The sequence below is a fragment of the Spea bombifrons genome, chromosome 8 (assembly GCF_027358695.1).
Source record: "Spea bombifrons isolate aSpeBom1 chromosome 8, aSpeBom1.2.pri, whole genome shotgun sequence".
Taxonomy (NCBI): Eukaryota; Metazoa; Chordata; class Amphibia; order Anura; family Pelobatidae; genus Spea; species Spea bombifrons.
In genome coordinates, this window is record NC_071094.1 from 21,066,584 (window position 1) to 21,085,741 (window position 19,158).

The 19,158-nt window shown below is 36.5% G+C and overlaps 1 protein-coding gene across 1 annotated transcript; it reads right to left on the reverse strand.

Annotated features, from left to right (window-relative positions):
- Positions 1–6,422: 6,422 nt before the first annotated feature.
- Positions 6,423–17,854, reverse strand: LOC128502731 (Krueppel-like factor 5). Its single transcript, XM_053472627.1, has 4 exons — positions 17,594–17,854; positions 10,751–11,627; positions 9,957–10,016; positions 6,423–6,642 (listed from the first exon to the last, which is right to left on the reverse strand). Exons 1-4 carry the CDS (start codon positions 17,735–17,737, stop codon positions 6,464–6,466), a joined length of 1,260 nt encoding a protein of 419 aa, XP_053328602.1. The 5' UTR covers positions 17,738–17,854; the 3' UTR covers positions 6,423–6,463.
- Positions 17,855–19,158: the final 1,304 nt, after the last annotated feature.

Consider the following 19,158-nt stretch of genomic DNA (forward strand, 5'->3'; position numbering starts at 1 on the left):
TTATAACCAGACAAATGTTTTTATAGAATTATCAACAAGGTGTAATTGTATTTATCTCACTTCTAGGCTTGTTTTCAACAAACAGTGACTGTTGATAGACATCCGGTGCCCACCACAAACACGTATCTATCATAGAACATAAAATAATTTACAGTGCGTCCAATTTTGGGGCCGTATTTCCTGTCTTCAATGTACTAATTAATAATGTTGAGAACCTCTTAGGCTTAGGAGCCCTAACAGTGCCATATAACCCAGGAGATGTTTAACCAGGTCTGCAGGATAAAAAGAAGGAAAAGAAAAGGTCAATTAGGAGCTTGCCTGAACTGTTGTGATGTATTTTATTGCTGTATGAAAGAATCTTTAGTAATGTTTAACTTTAACAGCAGGTCATGTATCATGAAAGGAAACCATTGAACAGACAGTCAGTCTGTAATAACAGCCACCTATACAAGCTTCTCTTTTCTTCCTCCTTATGCAAGCACAACCTACAGTATATGAAGCTTTGGAAGTACAACACGGTATCAAGTTTAATTAAACTTTTTTTTACAATTTGAATGTCAGGAAGAGGTGGGCAGGTATAGCGGAGTCCAGAATGCAGGACACAGGAACCAGCACAAGGCACTGAGAGGGCAAGGTCCAGTAGTGGAGTCCGGGTTCACTAGCCAAGGTCGGTACACGGAAGGCAGAGAGAAGGAGCTGTTCGGTAGCCGGGGTAAAGTCCAAGGAGGTAGCGGAGCCCAGAGTTAATAGTCGGGGTCAGTACACAGGAATCAAGAGAGCCGTTTAGTCGCCAAGGTCAGGGGCACAGGATGTCAGCAAAGTCCTAGGAATAGCCAGGTTCGGTACACAGGAATCAAGATATAGATACCGTATTTGCTTAATTATAAGACGACCCCCAAACTTTGAATATTAATTAAGGAAAACACCCATATATGCCACTCTGCTACCCTGATATTCCTTTTAACTCCCTGTATGCAACTCTGCCTCCAGAAAGCACTTACACCCACCCCCCATATGCCACTCTTACCCTCCTCAACTTACCAGTGCTTCCTTAGACTTCAGATTCCTTGCTGTGTAGTGGGGCAGCAGGTGGAGGTCTGTGTGATGCGATGGGTGTGAAAAATATGTGGAAATATTGCTAACTTCTCTCCTTAACAAACATAAACTCTCTTCACCATGTAAAATGTCACTCACTTCCAACAGTGCTATTATTGCCATTTTGGGCCCAAACATGTTGTTTGCCCAGACACAGTGTTACACATTATGTGTCAGTGACATCTGGAGCTCTGTATGAATGAACATGATGTGTGCATATTAAGCATATCTGTGTATGTAAGTATATGCATTATGTCTGGGTCTCAGAATATACAGTTCTAATCTAAATGGTGCTGTAAATGTCAATAAGTGAATAAGAGGGAACCAGAATTGGAGATGGGAAATTTAGTTGCGAATGCACAATGTATGTATCTATTTATTCTGATTGGAGCCTCTTTTACCAGGGCTGTCCCCGGGCCCCACCTGAACTTCATCTGCCCCTAGGCTCTATCATAAGACTGATGGGCAAGACTCAACAAAACATATACATTTGTCACTGTCAGCCACACGCCACAAACATAAATGCTACCGTAAAGGCTACAATGAAAGGCAGAAAATGGTTAAAGCAAGATCAAAAGATGTTACCTCATTCTCAGGTGAAGAATTATGGTGGGAACAGATTGTACTTGGCACAAAACTTTAATCCAAGGTTATTTTTCGAGAAGAAAATATTTACTGTTTCTGTGTGTCATTTGGCAGAAACCTGTAAACATTGTCTGGCTTCTCAGAAAAGAATACTGAGAATACTGGTTTCACATTAGGTTGAACCCCAATCCTTTACAAAGCAGGGTGACTATTGGTCATTTTAATGGGGACATTTATTATATGCCAGTTGCAATTATTATTCTTTATGTTAGATGGGATAGAAGAGTAAGCCAGTTTGACTCTTAACAAATGAGAAGTGGGAGTTGACGCCAAGATGGTTACAATAACTGCATTACTTATATTAAACATATTGTTTTAAAAAGGATTTTATGTTTACAGCAGGAGGGTCAATGAGCGAGGCACATGGCTCTGCTCAGTCTCCACTTGGGTTCTGCCATGCCACTGGAATAGTCGCCTATTTCTATTAGATATAGTAACACAGAAACAATGCAGACCTGATCCTTGTTATTCATATAGTGATTGCAACCCATTATTTATTAATGTTATTGCTAATTCTGTATTCTGTATTAAAATAGTGATACAGGATCTGCTGACACTACATACATTAAATGTTATATAATAGTACATAGTTTTACAATCCTTAGCCCTAAAAGGTCTCCAGTGATACATTAGCTCTACAATCCACTGCCAACACCCATAATAACAAAAAAACTCGATTTTTAGGCATTGTGGTCATGTCTATAACCCTGCACGCTCTCACATCCTGCCATCTCTAGCCACACATCACCAGCACAAGTGTTCCGATAAGGACAGCAGAAATGTTGGGGAGTAGGGTATGCTATGATGGGCTATACTTCTTTCTACAATACATACTGTAAGAATATGTAAATGACCAAAAAATGTATACATTGCATGATGATACTCAGTTACACTAAAGGCTGGGGTTCTCCCACACACTGTGTTGAGATGGTGGGTATTGACCTGTTGATTAACCCCTTAATGACAAAGCCCGTACATGTACGGGCACAAAATGCATTGTTTTTCAATGGGTTAAGGGACTGCCCATTGTCCTTAAGGGGTTAAGCCAACACTTGCACAAATGTATGTTTATACAGTAAGAAGTAATGACATGCATCAAGTGTCCCTCTTTAGAAAATCCAACTCCATATGTGGATCCCAACATCCCTCTTTTGGTGTTTACAGTGTGTTACATAAATGTACGTTTAATCAGCAGAAACTATTTATGAATCAATATGTATGAATAAAATATAGCTGATTTTATTTTAATACCTATATATTTAGTGTGACAAAAGGTGCTCCTTTTGTCACACCAAAATGAAAACTGAAATGGAAGCTATATTGATAATATTGAATAAAAAATAAATAATGCACAATGACACTACCATTGAGTAAATAAAAAATACGGTTCTATATTAAAATATATGCAGTTATGAAAATGTGCAATAACTTCAGCTGCACATTATTTTATGTCAATAAAACATAGCTGAATATGTTAGCTTTCCTACTGGCAAATCTAGACATGATTTCTGGGTGTATGCTCTGAGAGCATAATCATGGTTTACATTCCTGTTCACTAACTCATGTTCCTTGCACTATAAAGAGGTGCAAAAAGGGAGCTGAGTTCCTAACTCATATAGTTTATATTGTGTACGGCATACCATTTAGATGGAACTTGCTGCCAAGTTAAGTCATTTAGGAAAGTATACAGTTGAATTTATGTTGAGCTGAGGTCCATCAGTAAGATCGCTTTCCCCAATTGCTTGACTTGGAGATCATTTTGCAATGTAATGGTGACTAACGACAAACCTTTTAAAACTAGCACTTTGGAAAGTGACAAGAATCTGCATAAATTGTGCAATAAAAAACAAATTCACATATTTATTTAACTGTTTTTGTTATAAAACCATACAATGCACGTTATCAATATCTGTAAAAAAAAATATACACAAAACATAGGCACACATAAAACTTGAATATTTGAACAGCTGAGCATTGAGGCACTTTATCAAGAGACCACCATTAGTTGTGCAAATCTAATTATGATGGTTGTTTCTGCATTGTCAATAAAATCCAGAAATGAGAGTTTAACCTGCATATTAAATAGTAAAAATGTGATTGAAATGGTGCAATAACCTCAATCTATCGTTTAGACACCCATGTAAGACAGCAGGTTTATTAAAAAATAGAAATTTCTCCACAGCTAGTTGAATACTGTGGAATATACACGTGTAGTACACCCATGGATGGTGTTCTTCCTAGAAGTATTCATATTCAAATCAGTAGTTCAAGTGAGATCTACATGAGCAAAAGGGACATAGTAAAGGAGATGACACTGCCACTTCTTTCACATGAAATGCAATAAATTCCGCTTCAAATTAAAATTTTAACAAATGAACCACGCGCTAGATGCTTAAATATTTCAATTCTTAAAACTGGTTGCTCAAAAGGGGGCTTGCATTCACAAGCAAAAATGTTTCCTGACATGTTTGTGAAATAAATAAAAAATACCCCCAGCATTTTAGTTGTCCAAACCTGCTTAGGGAGTTTGGCAAAAGGCAGGTATGGGTGCGACTGGCCCTCTAGCTATGTGAAATTAGCCCATGAAGTGGGCTGGGCATAGGCTTGGGCACGCAGTTGCCAAATCCCAAGGAGGCCACGTGGAAGCGGAAATGCAACAGCACAGACCTCTGTTGCTTATACTTCTCTGTTGGCCTGTCACAGGTCCATGCCTCCCACTGCCTGTAAAAGCTACCTGGGACAGCGGAACAATGCCTGGAAATCGGGATTGTCCCACAAAAAGAACACTGTTGTTAGGTAGTCCTTTTGGTATCCAGATCCCTTTTTCCTTCCTTCTGATGTTTTATATTTTATAGGAGCTCACCAATTTTTGGTGTGAATCAATATGTTACTGTAGTCCACAGCAAAAAAGTACAACAATATATGTGTAAACTGCAGGGAGTATGTTTATAAATAAGATTACATTTAAGTAATTTGTTCTTGTTCAAAATGAGTTACCAAACTACATAAATAAAATTAAATATATTGTGAAGTGAAGTGAAGTTATTTTTCAGGCCATCTCCCGAAAAAGTGCCAATTTAAACATTTTTGATATTAAACAATGTACCCCAATGTATACATCAGGCCTATTAGTGAACACGAGGCGTTGTCTACTACATGAAAGCAAGAATGTCAATGCCTACAAATAGTTTTCAACATAAAATTACATATATACATGCAGGAAACTAATGTGCTCATCTAATGTTTTAGCTAAGCTTAATTCCACTTTTCAATTATAAGAGAACAACTCCAATGAGATCCACTGCAAAAAGAGCCAAGCTGTTTCTACAGAACACATAGTTAAATCTGAGCAGTGGCCTTTAAGACATTTCCCCATGCTAGCTATGCATTATACTCAGCCAGGAATACATGTGCAATGCACTTCAGTAAGTCTTTAGGCACCAGAGGTAAATACGAATCGGAAATGCAATGACTAGTATCAAAAAGTTTACATGATTATCTCACATAAAGAAATGAAAATACATCTCAAATATACCGTGACGTTATAGCACAGAATATGTAATTTAAGTTTACATGTAGACTTCAGATGTACATTGTGACAGCTTAAAGCACGTCAGATATATCCTATAATGAATGATTATATAATTAAGTGTAAGTTATGGTACTTAATTTGTGCATTTATTTTGTTAATTCCATTTTTCAGCTGAACTAGAAATTAAACCACTGCATAATGTTACAAAAAATACTACATGCGTGTTCTACTGCACTCGGTGTTCTTATTGTGATTATGATTTGGCACACATATTTCCAGAATTCGTAAAAATTACAGCAAAATATACTACAAGTATGTAGTATGATGCCAGTCTTTTAAATTAGTAAGATGGCATTTTTGTTCATGAAAAAACATTGCAAATATTATACAACTGAAAATGTACTGCTGATGTCAATTAGTTCCACAGTCACGTCTATCAATGTGATATATTTAATGCACTGGGTGACTAGTACTATGTAGATCAACTTTTATTCGTGGATGTTGATATGATGTAAAAAACGTAAACGTAAAATGCTTAGTGTAGTTTATGGATTTCTGATTTTTTACTGCACATTAGAGTATGTTGCTTTCCTTCCATATAACTGTAATACAAGTCAGCTAGCAACAAATCTGTTGAAGAAAACGTGATCTTGCGCATCTTGAGTAAATGTTCTCAATCGTCATCTACTAGAAGACCTCCCTAATTTATTTATAAACCACATCTTTAGAAACAATTCTCACCTATTTTCAATGGAGAATCCATCTGCAATTGCCTTTTAAAGAATCATCTCTTTAGCTGAACCTTGTTCATCATAAGAAAATCATAAGAGAATCATAATCTTCATATACATGATTGGAGGTCTGAAAATGTGTATTGAAAAGAAAAAGCCAAGGAAAAGTCCAAGTGAAATAAATCCTCCACATGGTGGTACATTGTTCAAAATCCTTTGGATAAAGCACTCATGGAAGACAATATTAATTATTGGAAGGAAGGCACTGTCATGGTTATTTCAAGCAAGTTTTCAAAACTGAAAGCAGATATGACACATCTACTGATTATGGCACTGTAATTTTTTTGATCCATACACCTTCCATATCTTCTCAGCTTGATTTAATTATGTCCCTTGACAATAGAGTTTTTTTCCATGTCTTTGTTTCTCTATCCAGTAAACTGCCTTGTTGGTCTGGAGTTTAGTTTTGGTGCCTCTTCATATGGAGTGCTAGGTGATCAGAGCGAGAGAAGCAGCGACCACAGGCGGCGCACTTGAAGGGCTTGGCACCTGTGTGTTTGCGGTAATGTCTCGTCAGCTCGTCAGAGCGGGCAAATCGCCAATCACAGCCCTCCCAGGCACAGTTATACGGCTTCTCGCCTGCCAGAAAAATATAATGTTGACAATTAATACAATTACTGTAATTACTCCAACAATAACAATGTCCTGGAATGAGTTCACAAGAACAAGAGCTAACATTTAACCATTTCAGTGAAAGAACACTATACTTTCTTTGTCAGAATGTCCAGTGTCTGTGTGAGATTCCTCTTTCCACACTCAATTTACAGAACCGTTTTTTCTCCTTTTACAATTGTATCTTTGCCTTATCATTGTTATAATGTCCTCCCTCCTTTTATACCTTGACTTCCTCTTCTTTTTTTTTTTAATCATTGGTGTAACCCTTTAAAAGGATAACTTTTTTTGTACATGGCACTAACCTTTACCCTAAACTCCATGTTGATCTAAGTATGTAATAGTAAAACAACTGGTTATGCAACTTTAATACAGCAAATCTAAAACAATACAAGCTTTAAACACGGCATTAACAGCCATCTAAAAATGTTTCAGAATTAGGTAATAGTCTTGTGAGAATGCATATATTCCCTAAAACACAAGTATATGAGTACGTGCCAGATCTTGCAAATCCATTCTACAACCCCAACTTAAGTAGAGCAAATATTTACAGAGTAAATGCAGGAATTCCCTGAGTGGAGACATATTTTTCTCAGGCATTCAGCAATAATTGCTAATATTTGAGCAGACACACCCAGTATGACATTTATAAATACAGCACTACAAATATAGAAACTATTCTATAAGAAAGACATTTAAGTGTCTGGTTATCCAGATAACTAATAGATACACATTATTCTGTATATTATATGCCTAACAAATGTATAATTATATAATGCTGTGCATTTATCTTCAATAAGTTGATGTATACCTTTATAAAAGAACAAATTCTATTAAGTATTTAATCTGTAGTTATTCAGTGCTACTTAACTCATTTCACAAGTTTACGAGTAACGTATCAACTTCACTAACTCAACCTGCAGTTTCAAGGGGTTAATATATAGGAATGTTCTTCTCCCATTTTAAATTTTAAGTAAGTGAACAGGGCAGCCAAATCATTGTCTGCCAGCATGTGGGGAGGTCAGACCCACCATCAAAACAATGGGCACTGAATCAAGGGAGGGACAGAACCTATTGTATAAGAACCTGGCAAAGGGTTTAGAACACCATGGAAGGACTACCCCAAACAATGGGTGTAGTATCAACACCAGTCTGCCACCTGAAAGAGGTCTAGGACCTTTATCTCCTACTTTCTCATTTAGAAAAGGAATTTGTATGGTTGCCTGCAGTCTTGATGTATGATCTAAAATCATGTGGGTTTCTATGTTTATTAAGTTTGAATTGCATGCATGGCCGTTGTATTTGGTACTACACACTCTTCTAAAACACTTGCATAGATTTCATATCTTTTCAGTTATGAGAATTGTTGTAATTGTGATAGGATGTAAAAAAAATGGAATGACGTGTAGATGGAAGGTAGCAGTAACTGACCTGTCATCTTACACCTTTTCACAATCTTCTATCACTTCAGTTAACAAAAGTAACCCCTATTAACATTTCCATTGTAACATTATTCCATTGCCTGTTTACTTATTGTTCACTGTTCGTATGTCAGTATGCACTCTATGTACAGTTTTGTGAAAAAGCATTTGCCTCCTCCTTCCTATTTCTTCTTGTCGCATTTTAGTATTTGCAAATCAACCAAGTAATTTTAAGATAAGACAAACACAAAATGCAGCTTTCAAATGATAATTTCATTTATTAAATTAATCCAAACCTAAATCACCCATGTAAAAAGTTATTGCCCCCTAAACTTAGTAACTGGTTGTGCCACCATTGGTGGCAACAACTGCAACACTTGTGAAAACTGTGATGAGTCTTTTACATTGCCATGGAGTAATTTTTGTTACTGTGGTTCCCTGAGGTCCCAGACTCTTAGGAATGGCCTTGTAACCCTTTCCAGACTTAAAGATATCAATGACTTTGTTTCTCATCTGTTGTTGAATTTCTTTAGATCAGGGCTTTGTGTGCTGCTTTTCGAGAGCTTTTAGCACTTTGCAAGACAGGTTTTATTTAATTGATCTAGGGGCTGGCAGTAATCATACCTGGGTTTGTCTTGGTTGATTAAGTAACAAAGAGGGCAATTATTTTTTCACACAGGGCCAGGTAGGATTGGATAGCTTTTCTTCTTCTATTCTTTAAATCATTTAAAAACTGCATGTTGTGTTTTTTGACTACTATTAAAAATTAATTTTATGACCCAAACCATTTAACTGTCACATATCTGCATGAATAGAAGAAATCTGGAAGGCACAAATACTTTTCACAGCACTATAGGGTACCCATAATTCATTCTGGAAATCTGTAGGTAGTGAGGGTGAATTCAATATTTGCTTTTGAGGATTGTCAAAATCACAAGGACATTTAGTTGACAATATCCTTCTAGTAAACTCTGCACTTGGATGGAGCACCCCTATTGTGTTATCGCATGCATGTACACATACCCCACCTCACACATGCATGCATTCATGCATACACACTCATGGTTACACATACACCCATACATATAAACATCATTTGCAATCTCTGTGAAGAACTGAACTGAGTAGACTCCATCATTCTTGTCCAGACAAACACAAATACAATTACTCAGGCTATATGCTGTATAACATTAATTGTATTTCAGCATGAACCTGAAAAGTGGTGGCCTAGGACTTTTTTTTTCTATACTCCTATCATATTATTCTTTATTGATATCATTATCCTGACTCTTTTGCATCCCACTAAGCTTCTACCAACTTTTGTCTTTTATGTATTATCAGCAGTACCATTGCTTATAACTTTGCTTTTGCCCTCAGTTTAAAATACCTCCCTTTAATAATATGGCATCAGAGATATGGAATTTTAGTGTTCACTGGTGTTGTTGGTAGACCTGCCCATGGCTGCACATGAGCTGAAATGTACTATTGTGGGAACCTGGAAAGTTGGTATATGTAAATATTGGCCACTGCTGATTAGAAAGAACCTAGAGAACACCCAGCCCCCAAACTAATACAGGATCCAACAATTTCCTACATTCTACAGTTGAGTACACCTACTCAGGTAGGAAGTTATTCTTCATCGTTTGATAAGTTATTCCTCCCCTGTGGTGGAAGTCTCTATGCAAGAATGGGCAATGGAAAAAAGGAGTTTGATTTACTGCATGAAATGTAATGTTAGACTAATTTTGCCATAGATCTTGGCATCATATTCAGTTTTATATTCCCTTTAGCTTTAACATTGAAAACAATTATACGTAAAGGAAGAAAAATTGGAAAGGAAAGGTTAAAGATGTACTTTACCTGTGTGTGTTCTCTGATGTGCTTTGAGATGTGAGCTTTTGGTATAGACTTTCGTGCAACCTATGTAAGCATAAAAAACACAAAAGTAGGTTAAACAATCACAATTCAGTACACATACTAGCAGTTCTTCCTCTAAACCCATGCCTTCAATTTCTTCTAACATGATTGAATAAAACTATGATAAATAAGACATATTTGGAGGAGGTCTCCCAAGTGGGTAACATGGCTTTCATATTCATCTGCATACTTGTGACTCTTGTCCTTCCCCTGTTGTTAATAGAAGTGTGCTCTAAAAGAAGCTGTACGCGAGCATCTAACACAGAGAAGATTCACATGAGTAATTTGTAACTGGCAGCTTTGCTCTGTACAGAATGTCAGAATGACATGTTTCTGCAGCTAGAGAGACACAGTCCCACACAATGCGAAAGTAAGGAAAGTGAATGAAAATTGTTTTTATAATTGCAGGAACATGGCGGGGGCAGAAATTCAGATATTTAGTCAAAGCCTTCTTGTACTTGATGGTACAAGTTCATCATGAGAAGAAAGGGTGAATGGCATGGATCAGGTTCACCTGGCTTCTCTGTTTATAAACAGCCCCATAGGGGGAATTCTCCGGAAAGGTGAAGTCATCCACTGCATAAAAAATGAGCCATGTTTCAACTTATCAGGTTGTAGAAAGACAGGACAAGTCAAGCAAAATGTTTGCTTCTCTGGTCTCTGAAACAACTTGGGCATTATTAGCTCATTGAAAAGTGTGTGGGGGCAGACAATAAATATATGGTAACTTTGCTCACCTGGGTAATCACAGTGATGGATCCTCCTTTTCTCTAGCTCAGGGTTATTTCGTCTGTTGTATTTTTGGACTGCCATGACAACTTGCCCTTGTGGCACAGATACCAAGGGGTTCGATACAGTGTGGATTTGTGGGGGCTGAACTAGCTTTAATCCAAATGTGGCTTCATACGATGGAGGTGGGGATATTGTGTTAATTATCTCTGGCTGATTTTCTGGACTTGCTGGCTGAGAGTTTGGCGGGGAAGGTGGTAGACTGACACCTGGAGACTGGTAAAACTGCCCAGAAGCTTGGGCACCATCTTGAGCTAAGCCTTGTAACTGTTTCATCCTTGTAGATCTTGGTAAAGCAGAGGAAACACTGCTGATTGTGGTCATGGTGACCCCACTGAGTGAGTTGACAACAGAGGTGGTTTCATTAGAGTGAGCCAAACTCAAAGCATCATTAGCCAGTGATATACTGTATAGATGTGGTTGCAGTGGAGTGGATGTTGAGAGTGGAATCTCTGAGGGGGTTTCCTGCTTAATGAAAATATTGTTTACTGGCAATGAGTGGGGCATGCTAAAAACACTGGTGAAATCTGGTAGAGTTTGGGTTAAAGAGGCAGAGCATGGCTGTGAAAAGCCACAGCCTGTTTCAGTCTTTACTTGTGGGAGAACCGCGAACGTCTTGGATGGACGATAAAGACCAGTACGGAGGTGTGCTGTATCTGGTAGTATTACATTAATGTTCACACTGTATGGAGCCTGGGGTGTCTTTTCCGATTCAAAGAATTCATCTACCACAGATGCACTTTCTCTTCTATATTTCTTGTCTGAAAGAATCTGTAGCTGGGGGACTTGATCAATAAGATATTTTTCCATTTCCGACCTTGTTTGCTGAAAGAGTAAATTTTCAATGATTAATTATATATATATATAACTACATATTAAAAAATAAACAATAAAGTAAGCTAAGTGATGTCATTGTGACATTACTTGCATTAATAACATGTTCAAGAGGTTCCTAAGAGGACCTATACCCATACTGCAATGATAAAAGTACAATTTAAAAAAAAATACAAAAAACCCACAAAATTATAAAAAAGATAATAATAATAATAAAAAAAAAATCTTTGCATCCCATTGCCCTAGCAGAACCCTCAAACCCATTAAGTCATAAGTTTGACTATATGTAAGGGATGGATAAGGATGTGCGGTACTTTGGCTGGGTTTCTCTTCCGTAACACATACCCTGTGCAAAAAAGCTAAGCAACAAATAAGTGTTGGTGAGAAAAAGCACAGGAAATAATTGCTATTTGGCCACCTTTGACAGTGATTGGTGGTCTAATAGCTGCATGAAGAGGATAGACTGGGTTGTCTGCTTTACAGAAATATATACTTTTGTGTGTATGTGTGGTTTATTTGTTTAAAATTAGAGTTACAATCCCATCATTTGTAAAAAAAAAATAATGTACACCTTATAGTATGTGCTGTATAAATGAGGTATTTCTGAAATCAGGATACCTGAAATGATAAATCTGGAGGGGATTTTCCATCACTTTACCTAATTTTGTAAGGATTCAGAGGGGAAAATATATAAAAGTTGGGTCGTATGCGACATATTCAAATGTGACCCACCACATCTTGCCAGGAATTTCATTCTGCCTCTTAACCATAGTAAGTTATCACACCTGATTTATACAGTATAATTTGTATAAGTGGAGGTACTTGGTTTTACATGCAAGGTTTTTGGCTTTACCTGAGCTCTCTATGTTATATTTTTATTTCACATGCTTAATATTTTTTATTAGCTAATTTAAATTCCCCACATTCAAAGTTTCAACCATAGTGGGATAATGATATAGCAATACTAGTGAGCAAAAATCAGAAAAATGAAAGTAAATACAGTTAAGTGAAAATAATACTTTAATATATTTTCTTTAAGTATAGCACACTGCAAGAAGTATTGGTGTGTACATGTTTTGAGACCTCATTTCTGCATTCTGTCGCTAAAAGAAGCCCCACATTTTACAGTGCTATACAAAGGCAAAAGAAAAATGAAATTTTTGAATTCCAGTTGGCTTCTTGGTGTTTTTTACAGTCAATCAGATGTTTCTAGATTTTAACTCTTGCTTACTGACCAAGAAACACACATGTATGTAGGAGCCCACCTCATGTAAACAATATGCCTCTGCTCTAACAGTGTTAGAATAGGTTGTTCACGTGATTGATACACATCATCTGGTATTGAGATGTGTTTATTAGTTCGTTGGCATTTGTTTTACAAGCGTCTGTTGAACTTTGATCGCTAGTTACCTTCTAAATGCAGAATTGATAAAATGTTTAAATCATAAACCTGCTTGTATATCTCCCTAGTTGTATATTAAATGGACTATATAACAATAGATTAGCTTTTCATTGGCTAACAAACGTATTCCTTGATAATAAACTAGTAGTAGAAAGCAGCTTGTGACCAGGACAAAAAGCCAGCTAAAAACTGGATGTAGTTTAACAAACTCTTTCAAGAGAAACTGATTCTGTAACTATAGAGTCATATTTAATGTGCTTCAACCTACTATGCTGTATGAAACACTTTTACATTTTGTATAGTATAGGCAGACTCAGAATAAGGAATTTGGGTCTTAGTGCAAAACTCGGATTTAGGAGAAAAATACATAAAAACGCCAATTAGAGTAATTATAATAATAATAATTATGCCATCGCCTCAAAGTGTCAGGGCTGCCCCCTCATCACCAGTAAAAGCCCTCGCCAAAAACATCTTTTCTGTTTAGTTAAATTAGAAAAATGTACAATATTCTGGAAAAGTCCAATCTACCAAGTCTCAAAAACAAAGACAAGACCAAGACCAATGACTGAATAAAGTTATGTGCAGTTATGTCCTTCCTGACATAAGTAAATGTTACTGAAATATAGAGATCAGTGGGGGAAAAAACAGAGATCCCTAACAAAATGGGCATTAACATCATGTATGTGTACGTTAATATTCCTTTAGACTGATAGACTGACATGTAAAACCCTACTTAAGCAAAATACAATTTTCCTGTTTGTTATCTAGCTTAATATTATGTTACTTTCTGAAGTGATTTTTCTTTGTTAGTACTAGTATTCGCTTGCATGGCTACTATAGTACTCTAAACTGGAAAAAAATAATAATGGCCTATTGACATGCTTCAAGGTAAAACAAAAGATGACAGTTTGTTGTTCTCATCCTTCGAGGTGTTTATTTTCTACCACAGCACCAACATTATGCATCCCTGAAAATAACAATATTAAAAATAAAAGTAGAAATTACAAAAAGGTACGAAAAGACCTCATTGGTGCCTTCCTGACATCATCAAGCGATAACTCTTGGGTCTACAAAGAGAACCAATAAATGTTTACTATCCCTACCAGTAAATGTATAAAAACAATTGCCATTCAGGATGTTGCTGGGCATTAATTGGCTGTTTTCAGCAGTTGCACCTAGGGGTGATCGCATTCAGCCATTTTACTGGAAATGTTCAGATTTGATATGGGATCAAGTAAAGTGCTGCACTGCGGTAGGTTGAATGTATAATAGTAATTAATGGCATTGGATGAGTGTATTTATCCCACATACTGCAGCTCAGCGTTATGCACGCTGATCAGCAACAAGCGAAACTGATGTGTCCTGGAAAAAAATGGCTGAATGTGGTCACCCTAGTTATACATATCATGTGGCAGAAATCCTAAAACACAATTCAGGTGAAGAAAAAATGCCCGGTTTTATTTTTTGGTACATATTTTAGAAGAGGTGGATGAGAAATAGTTGAATTGTTGAAAAGTGGTAGAATGACCCTTGTGAAATAGTCTAGGTGTTCTGCTTTATAGAAACATATTCTTTTGTGAGGTGGTTTTGGAATCTATAAGTGCTCTTAAGGCTATAGTTTCAGCATACCAAATTTTTACACCTGCTTTGTAGTTACCAAATTAGGTTGAGGTGTTTTCAGGACAAATACTTTTTTGTAGATTTTTTTTACCGTTTTCACTAACTGAATAATAATTACAGTATAGGTGAATCTGTGAAAATTTGTTTTTTTCTCTTTTTATTGTATAATGTTAATTAATGTGTATATTAGTATATATATATATATATATATATATATATATATATATATATTAGATGACAGGGAAATTACAGTTGAACGGATACAGCATGCCACTTTTCTGAGTCGTTTGTGGACAATTCCTGTTTTCTTGCAATCTAACAATTTAGCCAATTTTAAATTCAGCAGTTTCATAGAGACACAGTGCTGTGCCTTTGAGGTGTAGGATTAGTCTCCAGAAACTGACAGCAATAAAACTGATAAATTCTGAGACCTACATCATGTCTCAGGTATGCTCCCTTAGGCTAGTTAACTATACAGATAATCTCAGTGGCTTTTTTCTTTCTAACGTCTTACTGTAATCATGGAAAACCTCAGCAGGATGTATTAACAATGGTTAGAATGCTTAGTCATTTAACCTATTGCCTAACTGTTTAACTCTTAAGTGTATTGGTTATCTCTTAGAGTCACCTATGTCGTTTACCATTACTTTCAAGACAATAATTAGCTGTTGCCGTTTCCATATCATCCAACATTATGATGGCACAGATACCCAAAAGGCATCAAAAGGCAATTTTCTTTTAATTTGATGTGCAGAAGAGATTGGTTTGTGAATGTTGATATAAACAAACAAATGATGCAACCATTCACAATGATGTGGTCATATCCTTGAGAAGAATATACAGTATATGAATGTATGTGTATACACCAGGGTTGAACAAAATACATGTAGGATTTAAAGGAATGGATGCCACCACAGACATTGTTGGAAGATATAAATTGTTAGGAAGCAGCAATAAATGGTTTGCAGAAATGGCTGGGTTTTTTCCAGCCTTTTATATTACATATAAATACAAGAGTCAGTGGCTTAATACTTATCTGCTATATACAGGTTTATGGAATGAGGCGAGATTGTGATATTACAATAGAAAGAAGCTTAATAATTAACCAGCCACTCCCGTGTGCGTGCCCTCTTGCACATCAAGCTTTGTTAACTGCCTTCAGCATTCCTACTGTCTATGAAATGGGTATATGTAATACAGAGTTAGGTAAAATACAGCCCTCCAGCTTTTATCAAGTTACAACCACCCTGATGCCCAGCAAATCAAGAGGTTGACGAAGCATCATGAGTTGTAGCGTAAAAGCAGATAGGGAGGTGTCTTTATGTAGTCTACACAAGTCTTGTATGTTTAAGCAGCTTTTGTAGCACAGAATGGTGTCTGCTTTAAAATCTTGTAAAACAGGAAGGACAATCAGCCTGTACTCTTCTGATGCCTGTATCTGTATTGGCTAACATTTAAGATCGTTTATCTTGTCCTCAGGCTCTTGTACAGGGAAAAATCTTCACACAGGGATTCCTCCCTGCAGCATATTCAAGAGGCTCAGTATGTTTTGTGGCATGTATGTCATTGAGTGTATAATTGTGTAGCATTCGTCTACAGTAATCAAGGGCCTATACACTCGACTGGACAGAGTAGATTCGTCTACACAAGGTCTATTGCTTCTAAGATGTGTGCCATGTGTGTGTGTGTGTGTGTGTGTGTGTATATATCCCCTTATATGTAAATTATTAGTTAAGAATCATAAACAAAAATCTTTTTTTTTCTTTTATTCCTCTCTGCTCAGTGTCTCATGATACATATTCACTGACTGTAATAACCTGCAGTGAGTAAAAATTATATCTTGAGACAATTTGTAGTTATATAAAGGATTAACTATACAGACATTTAGATGGTTGTTATAACAGTTATCTATTAAATATTGGAGACTTATCGGAGACAGTTCCGAGGAGGGCTACTAAAATGGGAAATGGTTTGCAGAAAAAAAAACAAGGCTAATGTGTATAGCTTGGAGGAAAGAAGAGAGGGGACAAAAGAGTGGACATGTAATTATTATTATTGTTGTTGTTTTATGCCATCATATTCTGTAGTGCTGTACAATGGGTAGATAATCTAAAACTAGAGGTTCAGTTGTAATGTAAGGAAGTTTTACTTTGCTAGGAGGGTGGTCGATGCATGGAACAGCTTCCCATCAGAAGTGGCTAATTCGGTAAAGGAATTTAAACATGCAAAAGACATAAAGCATAAAGCTATTCTGAATCTAAGACTAAACCAAAGACTGATTAAGGTACTCTACATCAGGACAAATGGTGTGCAAACTGTTGTCGCTACTGGTGGTATTTCTGTTGAATGTGTATTTGAATAAGTGCGCTTTATAGGATCCATCCATAGATATATTGTTTTGTAGGTGTGTTTATTATTTATCCAGCCTTAAACAGAAGAATTTAATAAATACAATTTTTTGCTGCATTGTATAAGATCAACAGATGGATAAAACAATACTTTCTGCAAGCATGCATCAAATGTTAGTCGTTTCCATTATTACTCTAAAACATAATAAAATATGTTACTAAAGCAACTATTTCCTCACAGCCTCATATAAACACATAATGTTTTAATCTGTCCATATATGTGTTGGTGACTTAGTTCTGGTAACTTAAATTACTGTTTTTAATTATCCAGGATATATTGAACTTATATGTGTCAATCTGTACCTACAACCTTTTGCTTGAAAAGTAAAAGAATAAGCAATAAAGTAAAACATGAAATTAATTAAACAGAAATCTAAAACAATTAATGTATATGAATGCGAACAGAAGCAAGTAAGTTGAGAAGAATAAAAGATTTTGGGGATATATGGAAAAAAACATAAGTAAAAGGTATCGAAGCAACTTTTATGGAGTTTGTACACATCTCAATTCTAGAAGTGTTTCCTTACCTCACTGAGCTCGGGCTGCGTTTCCAGCATCCTTACAGCAGGTTTGATATCCTCAAAGACAGCACTGTCATCCACACCCTCCCCAGACATATTCACTGGTTTTAACTGGGAATACACAGCACTAGGGCTTGTTTGCAGGGTCATTCCTGGACCCTAAAGGTTGGCCTTTCGCTTGGAAGTTTTGAATAGTATGATAAAAACAATCGCACGAGCTATTGGGACCCTGAGCTTGAAATTGTAGGATTAATGTGCCCTGTAGGGTCTCTGTCCTATACCTGGAAGGGGAGGAGCAGAGACCGGAGGCAGGATGGATGTTTAATGACAGGTGTGTGGGGCCAATGCAAGCAGAGTGTTTGGTATCTCTGACCAATCAGGAGAGAGATGTGATTCAGGTATGGATAAAGCTGTTAAACCTGTCTGAGGACAGAGACGGCTGGAATTTATAACCTGACATCCTGCAAAGCTCTATACTGAATATAATGTATGGAACATAACACCGTGGAACATGTTATACAGTATATTTCATGGAGAACTGAATTGTACGTGTTCCATATCTACTATGACAACACTTTGGCTCCATTAATAAGGCATGCAAATTAATGATTTTAATATTAAATGCACTGATGTAATGTATTATTTGCATGCAATCATTTCATTACCAGGAGTAAGCAGTGTTACCAAGTCTTTAAATGGCCAAGGGGGGACGCTTTAGGTTCAGGTGGTGTGACTAGTGGGAGGCGTTTGTCTTTTGATAATATATTTGTGTATACATATTTATATATATATATATATATATATATATTATGTTTTTTTCTTAATGAATATCAACAAAAAATGTGTGGTACGGAAAGGAAAAACAGTGTGGGGGAAAAGTTGCATACAGCATATCAGATTCCGTAAATTGATTATAGTAGTATTACTACAAGTTACTATAATGCAGTTAAGCTAAATAGTTTCATAACATATCTTCGGTTCCGCAACTAACCCCAAGAATATGGAAGATATAAGGTGGGTTTATGAAAAGAACCTGTATAAAAACACGTCAGAGCTACTTAAAGCAATTATCGTATCAAGTAATCCAGAAATTGAGACTGTCGATGGGATCATTGAGATCACACATGATTGCTTAGCTTTAGGGTTTAGGAGCCCCCCGTACGAGGAGCCACAGTTCCAAAATCTGCTGAAAGATATTTGACTGATTCTGCATATTAAGGAAAGTTTTCTCAGAAATGCATGTATAGTTTAGTAAATCCATAGCCTCTAAAAATCTAGTGGGCTTATATTTTTTCCAGTTTCTGGCTATAGCCAGTTTCCCTGTGAAGCAAATAATGCTAATGTATTGATGGAAATACATTTAATAAGGCCAATTCAGGACTTTGTGGTATATCTAATGGGAGGCATCTGAAATAATCATCTGAAATAATTACAACCACAAATTATGTACCGTATTTTTAGGCATTACTACCAAATGTGGATCATTGTTCCCACACCGTTGTATACTCTCTAGCATAGACTACTATTCCCTGGGGGGGCTTTTTAAAGAAAACAAAGCACTTCGAAGAATA